General features: G+C 35.0%; 1 protein-coding gene across 1 annotated transcript in view; it reads left to right on the forward strand.

Moving 5' to 3' along the window:
* DLG2 (discs large MAGUK scaffold protein 2) overlaps positions 1-18859 on the forward strand; it is a 2066337-nt gene that overhangs the window by 885483 nt on the left and 1161995 nt on the right. Inside the window, 1 exon segment of the mRNA XM_053708663.1 lies at positions 3944-4068. Within this exon segment, the coding sequence (XP_053564638.1) occupies positions 3944-4068 (125 nt within the window).

Genomic DNA, 18859 nt, shown 5'->3' on the forward strand with positions numbered 1-18859 from the left:
GCCATCCTTTCTGTAAAGAACCTACTACCCTCGTATTTGGGATCATGACTTATCATTTTGGTGTTATTCTTTGGTTGAAGTTACTATAATCATCAATTTTAGTAATCAACTCTTAACCTTCACTTCTCTAAGCTATGCATATTAAGGTCATGATGTCTCTCATTTTAAGTTTAGTTTGATAGAGCAAATACCATTTAGTACTCTTATTTAAACAGTTTCCAGGTTATTTATATCCTTTATTGAGAAAATACGTCTACATAAATTGTCATGAAATTAAAAATGTGGCTTAACTAATGATCTATCATGCGACATACTGTCTGTGCCTCACTTTTTTGCTGCTAATACATCTTTTGAATCAACCAGGCATCCTACCAACGTTATAATTATATGAAATAATAATTTTCAAGTACAATTTCTCGTTAGCTACAGAGCATAAATAACATTTGTGATTTTATAACCTAGATGCATAAGTTTGCATTTTGTAGTGTTATGTTTTAGACCTCTAAATGTTTATAATAATTCCAATTTTAGGGTCTATGTGAGAAAACATTTCAACTTTTTTTTTTTACATAATCAGTTTGGAAGTTATTCATTTGTGCACATGTCATGCCGCTCTGAGGACATCTCATGCAGAATCAAATGTTTAGAAAACAATTATGCTGAAAACAAGGCTGATTTGAATTGAAGTGGAAAATATTCTTTTTTTTTCTGTTTGTTTAGAATATGATAAACATGAAAGTCGGGCAGACGTGCTGTGCTTAGTGCAGAGACACTGCAGCTTTTGCATTTTCTGTCATCCACAGAAATATAAACATATGTTAGACATTAAAGGGAGATTTTACACAAAATCATCATCCACGTAAAAAAGCAACAATTTTGTGTGTGAATAAATGTAAAGAAAGGGCTATTTAAATTAAACACCGGTATTAGTTGTATAGTTTATAACACTAATAGGCTGATGCATACAGATACTTTCTATAAATGATATTTTGTAGACAGTACACAACTGTTACCTCTATATTAGTTTCAGTCTTAAATGCTACCCTTTAATATGGATGATAGATATCTTTGTCCATTTAAAATCATTACCATTGTAGCATTTCTTAAGTTAAATCTAAAGTGTGAAAAATACCTTAAATATCTGTGTCAAGACAAATTTGAAAATTGCATTATTATTATATGTTGTAACAAAGATATGACACATTTTTTCCAATCAAATTTTGTAAGTGTAGCCTTACCGATTATATGCCAAATTTAGAAGTTATTAAACACAACATCCGTGTTGCCTTTAAACTCATTGTTGTGCCTACAATCCATAACATCCAATATAATAATTTATAATAAAATATAATATTGGCTCAGTTTGTTGGGCAAAGTAGATTTCAACATTATATAATAATTATATATTTTTGAAATCTACTTTGCCCAACAAACTGAGACAATAGTCTGGATTTTGCGACATTCCTTTATCATTCATTTAATATTTTTACCACTTTTCAGGTTCTGGAATTATATAGCATTGGGTTAAACCTCAAACAATCAGCCTTGTGTTCTAAGTACTTGATGCTTATTTGATGCATTGTTAAATATACTCCTTTGTACAATTCCTCAATAATGTTATATACTATCATTTATTTGTAGCAGTATCCTGTAACATTGTATGTTATTAAAGTAAATGTCAGTAGCAGAGGACTTGGTTAATTGTTTGAAATTTCAGAAATATTCTCAACTAATTTTGAGCAGTACAAAATATATATAAAAAAGCATTCTACATCAACGGTCTAAAGGCCTGGTGCAAGCTGTAGGGTTCTACACATACCCTAATCTTAAATAAAATTCCAGTCATCAGCAGCACATCAGTAGTCTATCCAAAATTATTAATTGAAACAGCATAACCAACCTAATATTGTATATGACAATGTTTCTCTACCACATATTTAAACCCATCCTGGGTGGTGACAAAAACATCAATTAAAATTTATTATTTGATTTTTTATAATTTATTGTGATTATAACCCTACCCAATAAGTTACTCAGTATATAACTTCATCAGTATATAGTGCCACCTACTATGCAACTTTAATATTAAAAACTATATACTATTCCTAAATCAACTATACCTATACATCTACCAGAGGAGTATATAATACCAGAAAACACAACTTTCTTTTATTTGTAATGTATTCAACTTTAAAACCCAGTAGGTCTCTCTACATTTTAAAGTATTAATTCTATCGCCTCCCTTTCTTGGTCACCCTGTATGATCAATCACTTGAAACTTTAACTATAAAATATTGTTTCCTGCCCCTAAAAAAATGATTAGATACTGTAAATTCCTATTGCTTATATTTGATTTATGTTCTATCCCTAATACTTCTGGTAGATTTTCCATAAAATATTCTTCCCTAATAAGACTTTTATATTTGAAATAACCCAAACAGGGAAAACCAACCTTTCTTGGGTGTAGCAAGAAACTTTTGTTTAGATTTCTTACAATATCTACTCTTATTAAACAATATCTCAAGTTTTCCTTCATATAAAGGCTACCATATGTTTTTCTTGGAACTCTTTAATCTGAGGATTATAATTTGTCAGTATCATCCTATGCTTAGCAATAATTCTTAGAATATATTTACCTAGCATATTGTATTCAGAAATGAATGCTATCCACTCAGTTTTACACTCATTATTGTGTCCCTTCAATAAAATATCCATTGGTATTTGTTTCACCAATGCAATCTGTTCTTTCACTAGAGTATCTGTCACTAGAGTATCAGGGTAACCCCAATATACAAATAATGTGCCCATCTCCTGAAGTCTAATGTCTACTCTCGCCTTATCAGATGCAATCTTGTTAGCCCACAATAGTAAACTTCTTGGCAAACTCTTCAACAACACTAGTGGATGGGCACGATCAAATCTAGGGAGGCTATTCCTATCACTGACCTTCCTATAAAGATTCACTTTTAATCTTCCCAAGGTTCTGTATTATCCAAAGAAAATCTGATTCCTCACTGTAATTAACTTTAAAGTTAATATGTGTTGACATATTATTTAATCCCTGTGTAAAGTCCAGCAGAATGTCTTCATGCCCTCCACCATACACTAAAAGTATCATCTAAACCAGCAAATGCCATATTTAAAAAAAGACTCTTTCTATAAACAAACTACTCTTCAAACACATTTGAAAATATTGATGTATATGGGGGCCACAATAGACCCCATTTTTATTCCCTGATGTTGGAGGTAAAATTGATCTGTATAGGAAAGGCAGTGCTAGAAAAAGCCTTCTTTAAAATATACATTTTTATTTTGGATAAACTACTGATGTGGTGCTGATTTGGAACATCATTTTGAGCAGTGATACAATTAAACAATCTTCATATTAGATTGGAGACATTGATTGAAGAAGTTTTAGAACCCATATGAATGGGTGAAAGCTAAAGGTTATTTGCCCAGACAAACAAGAAATGCTCACTTAGCACTGGAACTCAAGAGACTGCACCACATGGGACATTTTCAGTACTGACTGATTTCTTAAAATGTTGTCCTAATCAGTCCTTAAATTACATGATGGACAATTTGGAGAACACTATCCGTAGATGATTCCATCCAAAATGTATCAATGAGGCTTTAAGCCAAACATAACAGTGGTAACTTTGATTGTTATTGTAAATAATTAATTAGTGGGATGATTTTATGTGTATATGTGAGGGAAAGAGCCCTCGCGCTCTTTTCCTTGGCTAATTAGTGAGCGATTTGTGGATCAGAGCCCATATCATATGTTTCGTAATCAAAATGACTCAAATTTTTTTTTTTCCAACTTTTGAGACATCTTAAAATTTTAGCCTTATGGCAATCCTTTTACACCATTTTTCTAAAGTAATTTTACCTCTTTCAATCCATTAAAAGTTTAATAGATATCCATTTCTTATTTTTATAGGGTAATTCAGGCCTGGGATTTAGCATTGCGGGAGGCATAGATAATCCTCATGTAGGAGACGACCCAGGAATATTTATCACCAAGATTATTCCAGGAGGAGCAGCTGCTGAAGATGGAAGACTAAGGTGAGATGATGTTCTACCTATTTTAATATTTGGTTTCTGTTTTACTATTTTCTTTCTTATTTTGCAGTTACAGTTAATTTATTTCACATGCATGTATACATATATAGAAAAGAACACTATAGCATTTAAATCTATAATGCCGTAAATATATACAGCACCATAAATCATGTCACCTTTATTTTTGTTCATTGTCCAGGATCCCTGCAAGATATAAATCAATGTAAATAAAACCATAGAAAATTATTACCTGTGTATACTACCAGTTTGGTAAAATATTTCAACACATTTGGAGAAAATATTAAATTGTGGCCGCAATAATTAATTCTAAATTAATTTCACATTTTTGCCAAACATTTAACATGCATTTTTGCATACAAGTGTTAACGTTCTCTTTAAAGGACAACTCAATACAAAATAATTAAATAATTATCAAGTGCCTAATAAAAAGAAAATGCAATAACACCTACTACTGAATTTCAAATAAGCAATAGATTTTTTTTTCTGTTAAATGTATCTTTTTTCTCTTTTTCCGGCCCCAAGAAGTAATGTGACAGACATTAGCCAATCACAGACTAGTATACGTATACCCCTTGAGCTTGTGCACATGCTCAGTATAAGCTTGGTCCCCAGAAAGTGTGAATATAAAAAGACTGTGCAAAATTTGATAATGGAAGTTAATTGGAAAGTCTCTTAAAACTGCTGCTGAATCAGAATAAAAGTTAATTTCGACGTGAGTGTCCCTTTAATGAATGCATTATTCATATAATAAAAGTAACATTCATATTTATATAAATAGAAATATTCCAATGGTGATTCTCAGTGTGAGTATATTGGAGGATGGAAAACAAAAAAGTAATATTAACATAGAAGGTTTGCCTAAATGTATTGAGTAAATAAATAAATATGTAAATGTATTTGGGGTCAATCACAGTCCTTTATTTAAACATATCTAATGATTTTTAACAGAAAAACGCCATTATAGTATATTGTATATATATCCGTCCTCTCTGGTCTACCTAGCTGCCGCATAGCTCCTTTACAATCCATTATGAATGCCTCTGCCAGGCTCATCTTCCTTACTCGTCGCTCTTCATCTGCTGCACCTCTCTGCCAATCCCTTCACTGGCTTCCTCTTGCCTCTAGGATTAAATACAAAATCCTCACTCTGACATACAAAGCCCTCAACTGCACTGCTCCTCCCTACATTTCAGAACTTGTCTCCAGATACTCTCCCTCCCGTCCCCTTCGATCAGCTCAGGATCTCCTCCTCTCCTCTTCTCTTGTTACTTCCTCACATTCCCGTTTACAGGACTTCTCCAGACTGGCTCCCATCTTGTGGAATTCCCTGCCTCGCTCCATAAGACTCTCCCCTAGTTTTAACAGCTTCAAGCGCTCCCTAAAAACTCTACTATTCAGGGATGCTTACAACCAACACCAACCTTTCCTAACTCCATTGCTTTCCCCTTGAACCCCTTAGAATGTAAGCCCATGAGCCCAGCTGTTTGTAGATTGCCTTCATAAGAGCCGACTACAACAATGAAACTCTCGGCAGGGCCCTCTACCCACTTGATCCCTGCAAAAGCTATCCTGTATATTGACTATGTTTACAGCGCTGCGAAATCTGTTGGTGCTCTACAAATACCTGATAATAATAATCATAATAATATTGGGATTTTAGTAGATAAATTATTAGTTTTTTTTATAATGTATTGTGATTGACCCCTTTATTTTTAAAGTTCTAAGATTTCATGCCATATGTGACTTGTAACTTTAACAAGAGAAGGGATGAGTGTTTACTCTGTTTAAAGGGATAGTCTAGTCTAAATTAAACTTTTATGATTCAGATAGAGCGTGGAATTTTAAGCAACTTTCTAATTTACTACAATTATAAATTTGTCTTCGTTCTCTTGGTATCCTTATTTAAAAAAACAGGAATGAAAGCTTATGAGCCGACCCATTTTTGTTCAGCACCTGGGTAGAGCTTGCTGATTGGTAGCTACATTTAGACACCAATCAGCAAGTGCTACCCAGGTGCTGAACCGAAAATGGACCGGCTCCTAAGCTTATATTCTTGCTTTTTTCAAATAAAGATACCAAGAAAGCGAAGAGAAATTGATAATAGGAGTAAATTAGAAAGTTGCTTAAAATTGCTTGCTCTATCTGAATCACGGAAGTTTAATTTGGACTAGACTATCCCTTTAATACATTCATTCAAATTGTAATTTTTCATAGCACACAGCTATTTGATTCAAAACATTTTATTTATTTTTTTGTCTAAAATAGTTTTTATAAAAATGTCTACACATCGTAAAAGAGTTATAACCCTGTATATCTGCCCCAGAAAATTAATTATTATTATTTTTTATATCTATATCTCATTTCTTTTTAATTCTATTTTTATAGTTGAAAAACATTTAGGGCCAGATAATGAATGGAGTGCAAACTTTTGCACGCAAGCGATAAGGGGTTTATCGCTGGTGTTTGCAATCGTAGAGTTTACCGCTGGTATTACAAGTTAAAAATAAACGTGATCACTTGAGCGCAATTGCGATTTACGCTAGAATGATTACCGCGTCCTCAGACCTCTGGTTAACTGTTTTGCGACACAAAAAGTGTCACAAAGCAAATCAAAAATACATTACAATGTATAGTTACACTCAGAACAGCATTGTCTAATAAAAAATATTTAAAAAAATATTGCACACAAAAGCAATAAGTGCTCAAAGATATAAGATCTCGGGTGTTAGAGGGAAAAAAAATCAGGCAAAGGGCTTAAACGTTGAGATACATACATATACATGTCTAAATATGTATGTATATACTGTATGTGTGTGTGTTCATATGTATTTATATGTGTATATGTATTTAGAGACATATAAACACATAAATAAATATGTACACATAAACAAACAATTAAGTAGATGAAAACATGAAAAAACATATTTAACATATTTAATAAAGGTTTTAACTATGTGTTTACAGTAAATATTTCACATTCCAATGTTCTGCACGTAGCAGAACATATTTATCTGTATATATCTATACCTATATATATATATATATATTGGTATAGCTCTATATTGTACCAAAATACCATCATATATATGTAAAAATGTGTATTTATGAATAAATAGAACATACATTATTATTCTATGTGAAGAACATTGGAATGGGAAATATTCATATTTTCATGTCACGTTAGCGCACATGAGATTATGCATTCGGGTTTGCGTTGAGTAGGGTGTTTTCCCCCCCTTTTTTCTCCATTAATTACTATGGGGGAATACGTGAACGCGCATGCAATATTCTAAGTTTGGCTTTTTGAGCTCATTGGGTTAGTTTACTTTCAACTAATACGAGCACAACCCAACATGAGCAAAAGCTTACTTCTAGCGAAGTTAACGCTCAAGTGGGATCATTAAATAGAGCCCTACTCATAATCTTGCCCTTAATTTGATCTACATTTAAGTAGCTATATACATTGTATATACTAGCAACCAAGCACAACATTTTAGAAAATCTGCACTCAAAATACCGTTTGCTGATATGCAGTCTAAAGACATACCCTTCAAAAAGCTGAGACAAGTTCGGACTAATTGTGATCTGGTAATCAATCTATGTATAGTATTTGAGGATCAAAGTTCTGAGTTCTGCAGTATGTACTCCAGCCTATGTGGGAGAAAGGTTAAAATCCATTATTAAATTATAGGAAAAGTTGTATTTCCTATGCATAAATAAACATTTATCTCAGTTTTTAAATTAGGAGTATGACAAATTCAGTCTTATATTTTTAAAAAATGGAGAAATCTATATATGGGATTATAAATCCCCCTTTCACAATAAACATTACAATTATAATTGTACAAAAAAAAAAAAAAAAAAGAACTCCATCGCCTTCAGACAGTACAAAACGCAGCAGCCAGACTATTGACCAATCAAACTCGCTCCTGCCACATAACACCTGTTCTCCACTCCCTGCATTGGCTTCCAATTAAATGGCGAACATATTTTAAAATTGGCCTGCTGACCTTCAAAGCCTTAAACAACCAAGGCCCACAGTAGCTGAAAGAGCTCCTGACACCCTACATCCCATCCCGTTCACTTAGGTCAGCCAACACATCCCTCAGTGCCAAGAATAAGGACAAACTCAGGCTCCAGAGCATTCTCCCACGCTGCCCCTACTTTCTGGAACTCTTTACCGTGCGCAATCAGAGCGACACCGTCCTTACAGACTTTTAAAAAAAAGCTAAAGACTCACCTCTTCCATCAGGCATTCAGTCCGCTTATCTGACCTTCAGAAACTCTTAACTTTTATGTCTTATGTTGGTACAGTATATTTGTAAAGTGCTTTGAGTCTCACAGGGAGAAAAGCGCTATATAAATAGCAAATTATTATTATTATTATTATTACTTTAATATGTTTTCTAATTGATCATCATTGCACAATGAAAAGTGGTAAGTACTTTATTTTATTGTATTACTTAAAATCATATGTGGACCACTTAGAGCACTCAGATTGCCTGTAAATTGTACATTAAGAAAAGAAAAAAAGGTTTATGAAAAAAAATCAAAAAAATCTTTTACTTCTACCCAGAAAGAACTTTTGACATGAAAAAAATAGTGGTCCTTGTTTGTCAAAACATTTGTGGATCAGAAGTTGGCATCTTTCTGCCATGGTCATACACCAGCCATAAATAAATTGTGGATACCAAGGCTTAAGTTTTATGATAAATTCAAAAAGGAGGGCTAGATTACAAGTGGCAAGCTAAGGTGAGCGCTGCTCGTGATAAACAATATTGCGTCCCTGCTAACTTTAGCGTGTTTTACAAGTTGAAAGTAAATGGGTGCGCTCAAGCGCAAACAAAATTTGCACTTGTTGGGTTAGACCTAGCTTAAAGTGTAAGGGGTACAAAAATGTTCACCAAACACAGCATAAATACATTAAAATAAAGTGTTACACCTATATATGCAGTTACTGATAAAAAAATATTTACACTAATATTAATAAAAACATTTTATAATGGTTAAAGGTTATTATTATTGTTATTATAATGATCAGTTATTTGTTGAGCGCCAACACATTCCACAGCACTATAAACATAGGAATAATACGCAAAGGTAGCATTTATAGGAGACAAATGTGTAGAGGGACCTGCCAAGACAGCACTATAAACATAGGAATACAATGCAAAGGTAGCATTTATAGGAGACAAATGCGTAGAGGGCCCTGCCAAGACAGCACTATAAACATAGGAATACAATACAAAGATAGCCTTTATAGGAGACAAATGCGTAGAGGGCCCTGCCAAGACAGCACTATAAACATAGGAATACAATACAAAGATAGCCTTTATAGGAGACGAATGCGTAGAGGGCCCTGCCAAGACAGCACTATAAACATAGGAATAAAATGCAAAGGTAGCCTTTATAGGAGACAAATGCGTAGAGGGCCCTGCCAAGACAGCACTATAAACATAGGAATACAATACAAAGATAGCCTTTATAGGAGACAAATGTGTAGAGGGCCCTGCCAAGACAGCACTATAAACATAGGAATACAATACAAAGATAGCCTTTATAGGAGACAAATCTGTAGAGGGCCCTGCCAAGACAGCACTATAAACATAGGAATACAATACAAAGATAACCTTTATAGGAGACAAATGTGTAGAGGGCCCTGCCAAGACAGCACTATAAACATAGGAATACAATACAAAGATAACCTTTATAGGAGACAAATGCGTAGAGAGCCCTGCCAAGACAGCACTATAAACATAGGAATACAATACAAAGATAGCCTTTATAGGAGACAAATGCGTAGAGGGCCCTGCCAAGACAGCACTATAAACATAGGAATACAATACAAAGATAACCTTTATAGGAGACAAATGTGTAGAGGGCCCTGCCAAGACAGCACTATAAACATAGGAATACAATACAAAGATAACCTTTATAGGAGGCAAATGTGTAGAGGGCCCTGCCAAGACAGCACTATAAACATAGGAATACAATGCAAAGGTAGCATTTATAGGAGACAAATGTGTAGAGGGCCCTGCCAAGACAGCACTATAAACATAGGAATACAATACAAAGATAGCCTTTATAGGAGACAAATGCGTAGAGGGCCCTGCCAAGACAGCACTATAAACATAGGAATAAAATGCAAAGGTAGCCTTTATAGGAGACAAATGCGTAGAGGGCCCTGCCAAGACAGCACTATAAACATAGGAATACAATGCAAAGATAACCTTTATAGGAGACAAATGCGTAGAAGGCCCTGCTAAGACAGCACTATTAACATAGGAATACAATACAAAGATAACCTTTATAGGAGACAAATGTGTAGAGGGCCCTGTCAAGACAGCACTATAAACATAGGAATACAATGCAAAGATAACCTTTATAGGAGACAAATGCGTAGAAGGCCCTGCTAAGACAGCACTATTAACATAGGAATACAATACAAAGATAACCTTTATAGGAGACAAATGCGTAGAGAGCCCTGCCAAGACAGCACTATAAACATAGGAATACAATACAAAGATAACCTTTATAGGAGACAAATGCGTAGAGAGCCCTGCCAAGACAGCACTATAAACATAGGAATACAATACAAAGATAACCTTTATAGGAGACAAATGCGTAGAGAGCCCTGCCAAGACAGCACTATAAACATAGGAATACAATACAAAGATAACCTTTATAGGAGACAAATGCGTAGAGAGCCCTGCCAAGACAGCACTATAAACATAGGAATAAAATGCAAAGGTAGCATTTATAGGAGACAAATGCGTAAAAGGCACTGCCAGAAGTTGCACAGTTGTAAATCACCTCTCATAAAAGTGATCTACAAAACAGCTGGGCTCATAGGCTTACGTGCTAAGATGCTTCAAGGGGATGAAAAAGTAGGAAGAGAGGAATTAAGCTAAGAAAGGTTACCGTATGTTGTATGCTTCCCTGAACAGTATTTAAGGAATACTTGAAACTATGAAAACTAGGGGAGAGTCTTGCGGAGTAAGGCAGAGCATTCCACAAAATAGGGGCCTTTCTGAAAAAGTCTTGTAGATGGGAATGTGAGGAATTAACAAGAGTAGAGGAGAGAAGGAGGTCGTGAGTAGAGGGAAGGGGACAGGGAGGCAGAGAATCAGGGGACGAGGTCTGAGATGTAGGGTGGAGCAGTGGTTTTAAGGGCCTTGAATGTCAGAGTTGAGATTTTGTGTTTTATTCTGGAGGCTAGAGGAAGCTAGTGAAGGTATTCATAGAGAAGTGCAGCAGATGAGTAGTGACATGTAAGGATGAACAGACTGGTAGGGGCATTCATTATAGATTGTAAAGGAGATATACAGCAGCTTGGGAAACCAGAGTTGCAATAGTCAAGGTGGGAAATTATGAGATTGAATTGTAATCTTAGTTGTGTCTTTTGTGAATTTTGGAGATGTTTCTAAGGGAAATGGAAAGAACTGGCCAAAGACTGGATATGAGGAGTTAAAGAAAGAGCAGAGTTACCCCAAGACATAGGGTATAAGGAGTTGTGGTAATTATGTTATTATCAACAGTTACAGAAATAGGGGGGTAGAGAATTGTGGAAAAAGAGGGGAAATAAGAGGTTCAGTTTTGGAAAGATGTACCTTAAGGTAGTGAGAGGACATCTATGAGGAAATATTAGAAAGACAGTTAATGAGTACTGGTTAGCAGGGAAGGGGATAGGTCTAGTGCAGAGAGGTAGATTTAGGTGTGGTCAATATAAAAATTATATTAAAACCTGTGGGACTTTATTATGGAACCTAAGGAAGATGTATAGATTGAGAAGAGAAGGGGACCAAGGACAGAGCATTGCAGTATCCCAACCGAGAGTAGCAAAGGGGTAGAGGATGCACCAGAGAGGGCTAAACTAAAGTTACGGTTGGACAGGTAGGAGGAGAACCACGAGTGGGCTGTGTTGCAAATGGTATTTGCATGCGAGCAAACAAACAAAAATTAGTGTGCCACTTGTAATCTCGCCCAAAGTAAGGCACATACCATTTTCAGACTATATTACTGAACAGTTTACTTCCTTGGGTGTTGTGTGGGCTAATGATAGTCAATGAAACAGTTGGTTGCATTACTAATGGTGGTCATCCATACTTGGAAAGTTTGTTGTCATTTATTCTTCCCGTCTTTTTTTTTTTTTTTTTTGAGATACAGGTTGCTAAAACTCTTAGCTCTTGCCCATTGTAAGACAAAATTGCATCATTATAGTTAAGGGTTTAAAAGTCCCAAAAGTATTTTTTTTCCTTTGTTGCATCAAGAACAGGGCATTTTAAAACGCACATACTGAAGCATCAGAATACAAAAACATTTTTAAATTAACCTTTTTCATGAAAAATAAATAAATAAATGAAATATGCATGAGTTTTTTTATTGTTTACCATTTTAAGGATATTTTAATTAAATAACCTGCTATAGATAGTACTCTGATCCTTATGCCATTGTGGCTCCTAATGTGTTTTTTTTTCAAATTGAGGACATTTGTAAAGGCTCACAATGGAAGACATCTACTTTGTGTCCTAAGCTATCCATGATCATGATAAGCTCTTTGGCAGTTTAACAATACATACTCCTCTTACATTGTAACAAACGTATTCTAATTAAAAGCAAGACATTTCCTTGCTTCATCCATTCTCTACTGTTCCCATATTCGACCTGTGAGACTATCCATTTGTTTTATTATGCATAAATGTTTTCTGAAAGCTCATATCCCTGTGTTCATGCAGGTGCAATAAAGATCTTGAAAACAACATTCTAGAGAGAACATTTTATTCATAGTTTAAAAACCTTGTAAAACTTCAAGCTATGAAGCCAAAAGAAAAAGAAAAATCAAATAAATGATCTAAAATGTTTGTGGCTAAATATTATGAATATATTTTGAGTGTCTTGTAAACATATTAAACAGAATTTGAATACAGAATAATATCAATATTTAATTATTAAGCAAACAATATTGTCTTCTATACTGTCTACTGTCTATGTTATTTGGTAATTGTATTGTTGTTTTTGTTTGCAATAATATTAAAACGGACTTAAATTATTTGTACGGTCATTAAAACTTATACTGACAAATGGTATACCAAAACTAATTACAGTGCATGTAACTAGCCAAGAAAATTCATTCAAATTGCATAATTACAATCTATAATATGTGCTGTACATTTTGTTTGTAGTTTAAAAGGATCAATAAAGAATAATAAAAATAACTGCAATTGTATTATTTGCCTAGAGTGATTAATTTAGACTTTCTAAATTGATTTAGTATTAAAGGGGCATTAAACAAATAATTTCTTGAATACTGTATTTAAAGCAAAGAAGCCTGAAAATAATTTGTACATGTATTTAAAAAAAAATACGTTTGTTTAAATATTGAAAAAATAAGGGTAACATTCTAAAGTCTATAAAGCAGTGGTTGCTGCCATATTGTAACTTAGGTTACCTTTTCTGCTGAAACCAATTAGGAATGGTTTTAAATGGCTTACTACAGTGTGCAAACAATGACTATGTGGGATATAGCTGTGTCTGAACTTTCATGTTTAAAATGAATGGAAAAGCCCACAATATTCAGAATCAAATTACAGGAAAAGGGAACAAAATAAATAATGAAAGTATAAAGCAAAGTTGTTTTACTGCATGTAATTAAACAATGTACATTGATGTGTTTTATGTCCTTTTAAGTCTGCATTAAATGCTACACATTTCTTATATGATACTTTGAATATTGTATAATGTATTAAATATATCAAGAATTATTAGAACAGGAACAAATCTCCAAATATGGTATTCCAAAATGGGAAATTATTTACAAAATCCAGACTTTTTCATTAAAAAGTTACCTGAATTTATGACCACACCAGTTTTGTGACATGGAACTGGTCCTGGTCACAAGATCAGGTAACACCTCTCAAATGAAAGAACAACATTGCTGGATATGCAGAATTCTCACATTGGTATGTTACCTGGTTAGCCTGGTTTATGAATAGACACACAGAACAGTTGCTGATAAAACTGCACCTTTCTGCATAATGACCAGTATGGCCAATACTCTAATTAAAAGAAAAATGCATGCAAATATTTAGTTTTATATGTGTTCCATTAAAGGGACATAAGCCCTTTCTTACCAATGCAAATAGAGCATGTAATTTTAAATAAGTTTCCAATTTATTTATATTATCTAATAAACTCTTTGTATCCTTTGTTGAAAAGTATGCATAGGTAGTCTTAGAAGCTGCTGATTGGTGGCTGCACATATATGTCTCTTGTCTTCAGTTTTCAGCTAGCTCTCAGTAGTGGATTACTGAACTTTCAACAAAGGATACCAAGAGAATAAAGCAACATAGATAATAGAAATAAAATGGAAAGTAGTTTAAAATTGTGGGATCTATCTGAACCATGAAGAAAAATGTTGGGTTTCATGTCCCTTTAATAAACCAATTATGGTCCATTTTGCTACTCATCTTCTCAGCCTGTCTGAATTTAGCCTGGTGTTCCCAGGGATTAGCCAGAAGAGTGGGAAGGTTGTGTTCTGACAGTGAGTTCTACCACTGCAACCCTGATTCATCACTATTCTCTTAATACATTTGCATTGCTTTAAAATAACTGTTAATAAGAGGGAGCACAGGCCTAGGGTCAGACCAGAGGTGAGAAAGAGGAAAGAGAGGGATCCTGTTGCTGTGGCAGATATAGCATAACATTGTAAACACCTTTCTAATTTACTTATATTATCAAATTTGATTTGTTTTCTCTGTATGCTTAAAAGGGGAACAATGCACTACTGAGAGCTGAACACATTAGCTAGGCCAATGACAAAATTCATTTATGTGCAGCCATCAGTCAGCAGGTAACTCCCAGTAGTACATTGCTGCTCCTTAGCCTACCTAGGTATGCTTTCAACAAATAATAATAATAATAATAATAATAATAAATAAGAGGGCACCTCATAGCGTAACTTGAATGTAAAATTAGGATTTTAACAAAAAATAGGCAGGCTAGAATCAGTGCCTCCAGCTAACTGACTCCAATGGCAGATCACTCCCCGTTAGATTTGCCGACTGTATTGGACGGCCCCTCTCTCCCCTCTTGGTCCTGGGATCACTGCTTGCAGGGTGTTCTGCTCTCACCTCCAGTAACTTGATAGTGCTGCAAGCTTCCTCTTTGTTTGATATTTAAAGGGACATGAAACCCAAAATTTTTCTTTCATTATTCAGATAGAAAATACGATTCTAAAGAACTTTCCCCTTTACTTATATTATTTAATTTATTCATTCTCTTGTTATCCTTTGTCTAGGAAAGTTAAGGAAAGCTAGGTTCTAGCTGCTGATTGGTGGCTGCATATATAAACTGATTGTCATTGGCTCACCCATGTGCTCAGTTAGAAACCAGTAGTGCATTGCTGCTCATTCAACAAAGCATACCAAGAGAACAAAGAAAAATGGTAACTGGAGTACATTAGAAAGTTGCTTAAAATTGCATGCTCTGGGGCAGAGCCATACACCAACGAATAAAGCTCTGTATCATGACATGCTAGAAACAGCCTAATAGAGCCTAAAGAAGCTCACATAGATACTGGAAAATACACCATATGTAACAGATAACAACCCAGAGCATGGAAAATGCTGCACTGATCCCTCCAAAGAGCTAGATTCAAAGAGGTCTCAGCAGCTCTCCCGGTACCTGCACCTACCCTCAAAAGCCTGCGCAACATCACCTAACAGCTGGAATCAGTGGTGCATCTAAAGGATCAAGTAAAGACACATGCCACTGTATAAACCTGGGAGACTATACATTAACGATCTACTCTAATCTCTCAGCATGTGGAATGGTGGAGACGAGTTTAGCTTGTACAGATTATTAGCTGCAGGGAATCACAAAATATAAGGTATTGCAGCTATATAAGGCCTTAATAAAGATGGCGTCTGAGATTATTTACTGCCTAAAACAGCTGGAAGAATCACTAGATGCGCACTTTAGTGAGATTAGATATGCTCTCGCAACAGATAGAACCTTCTCTGGTGGAGGAAATGTCTCTGGGCGAATCTCACTCCAGGGAGCCGGTGAACAAATAGCAGCTTCTGACATATTCCTAATAGCTAGAAATCCCCAAGAGCCATATGCGGTAGTCTCAACTCAGATCAATGTGTCGAGGACACAAGGGGGCCAGAGCCATGCAGAACATGCCTTATTGCATGAAGTCTGCTCCCGGGATGCACATTTTGAGTTCCTGCCAGTAGGTACTAGCACTACAGAGTCCCTGGCTAAAAGAAGAGTCATCGAGTTGAACAGGAATATTACCAACTCCTACAAGCAGCCTCACCAGCCAGAGTCGGGGCTCCCGCAAGTTCGTCCACCTGCTGAAGTCTTTGGACAGGGATTGCAGAGGATGGTCATCCTGGCTGCTGCTCTGACTTGCAGAGGAACTTTATTGGATAACATCCATAGACAACTGCCGCTCCAGTCCGTTGCTGGCTGTAGACGCCACCGGAAGTCACAGGGGGAATGTAATTGGTGTGAAGCCACAGGGGGTGCAAGCCGAAAATGCGGCCGGTTCCGCCGCAATAATAGCAAAGGAAAAAAATGTAATCGGCTGCACTGGCGGTTGTAGTATAAAAATCGAAAATTTATTAATTCAGTTTAAAAACAAGGTACAAGCAGGCTAGGCAGACAGAACATCCTATTGGATCTTTGGCTGGTTTTGACCCTAATTAAACAGAGTGTTCTCCTTGATGATCCCATTACCCTACTAAGATCGAGGGATAGAGTGGGGTGATAGAACGTTAAATGTGTCTGATAATACAGTGACTAAAATTGTCTTATAAGCCATAGTGTTAATCAGTTGATGTTTAATTACTAGTTCCATGTTAACTAGGCACATTTGTTAAGTACACCTTTTATTGACTCTTACTAATCCGCACAATACTATATAATTTTGTGATAGTTCAAGAGAGGATGGCTAGATATATGAAGGGTATGGTTGGATTCCAGGAGAAGAGACTTGCCACCCCCTCTTTATAGTTCTATATTTTGTATTTTATATTGTACTTTTACACACAGTAATAGTCTCAGTAATTATACACTCATTATACATTATGGGGTACTTAGTTTCGGCATTTATAGAATAGTTATTCTTGCAAGTTCTATATAGTAGGAAAAATATCATGGATCTATTTTGTTAGTCTTCTCAACCAACTAACTTTATAGACCTCTATCATAGATAAGTCATCACTAACAAACCACCTTAAGATGGTCTCTATATTATTATTGCACTCCTCTTCCTCTCTCTCACTCTGTGTGGAGTGTCAGTAGGATTGCTTATTACCCATAAGCTTTCACTATACATAACATCAGAAACCTAGTTCAATGTATATCTTCACACTATCACTGCTGTATGCCATTACATTTATATAATATTTTGCATATAAAGCACTTCCTTAGCACGCCATTTTAATCCTACTAGACATTATACCCAGATAGCTAAAACATATCTTCATATATTAAATTAGAGCTAACAATTGCCGCCTAGTTATCTTCCCCTCTAAGATCAACAGCAAGACTAGGATCTGTAAAGTTAATTCTTCTCATAATGGTAATCAAACTACTGTTTACCCCATATACTCAATATTATGCCTTATCTAGGGTAACTCTTTAAAATTATAGCATATACTCCCCTTAAGTAGCATAAACTTGTGCAACCAATGTTAATCTTCTGTTGGAGTACTTTGAGTTTCCAGTTTATAGAATTCATGATATCTAATATCACATAGCTCATGTTTGCCTGATGTGAGTATGTGATTAGGCTGCAAAATTAAGTGGGTTTAACTATACATACTTTACTATGTTCTGAAGTAATAGGTAGCTAGCTCCAACTAATATTGTATAAATACTATACAACCAGTTCACTATATAATTATACCTAGGAAAATTATGTTCGGGCTATGTTTATCCATATTACAGCTCTCCCACATATCAAGTGATATATGTTTTTTCCTGTTATGTTCTACTTGTTTAATATGCTTTGGTCCCAGAAGGACCTTTGATTTTACTAGTTTCTTGTTTAGCTTTCATATTGCTATGTGCATATAGCTCTCTCTATTGCTAGTTGTATTATTCCTCCTTGTTTAATACTTATATTGTATCAGTTACTAATTTGCTCTCCTTATATCCTGAGGTCCACAACTGACAGTGTACCTTTTAACCTCTAATTACTTGTACTGTTAGCCTATAAAGTCGCCCCTGCCCACAACAATATCTATAGCGGTGCTTACCCGCTGAGAAATTTTCCCCACTAAGTGCCATTAGACCCAGTTGGGTCATTGAGAAGACTGACAGACCCCACCAGTGTATCCTATATCAATTGGTACATAAGTGACCAGCTCATTAGTCTTTCACGAAAGTTACCCAAAACTAAAACTGGAGGTTTCAGATACTTATATTTAGCAATCGTTTTATCATTTGCTTATATCATTGTAATATGTATTATGAACATGTTATCACATATGCTATGGCATTTATTGTATGTTTCTTTTTATCTTCTCTGCGCATAACCACAATAAAAGATATTATAAATGAAAATTGCATACTCTATCTGAACCATAAATAAAAAAAAAATTTGGTTTTTAATATTCCTTTAAAGGGACACTGAACCCAAATTTTTTCTTTCATGATTCAGATAGAGCATGCAATTTTAAACAACTTTCTAATTTACTCCTATTATCAATTTTTCTTCGTTCTCTTGCTATCTTTTTTTTAAAAAAAAGAAGGCATCTAA

Source organism: Bombina bombina, chromosome 3, assembly GCF_027579735.1.
Source record: "Bombina bombina isolate aBomBom1 chromosome 3, aBomBom1.pri, whole genome shotgun sequence".
NCBI lineage: Eukaryota > Metazoa > Chordata > Amphibia > Anura > Bombinatoridae > Bombina > Bombina bombina.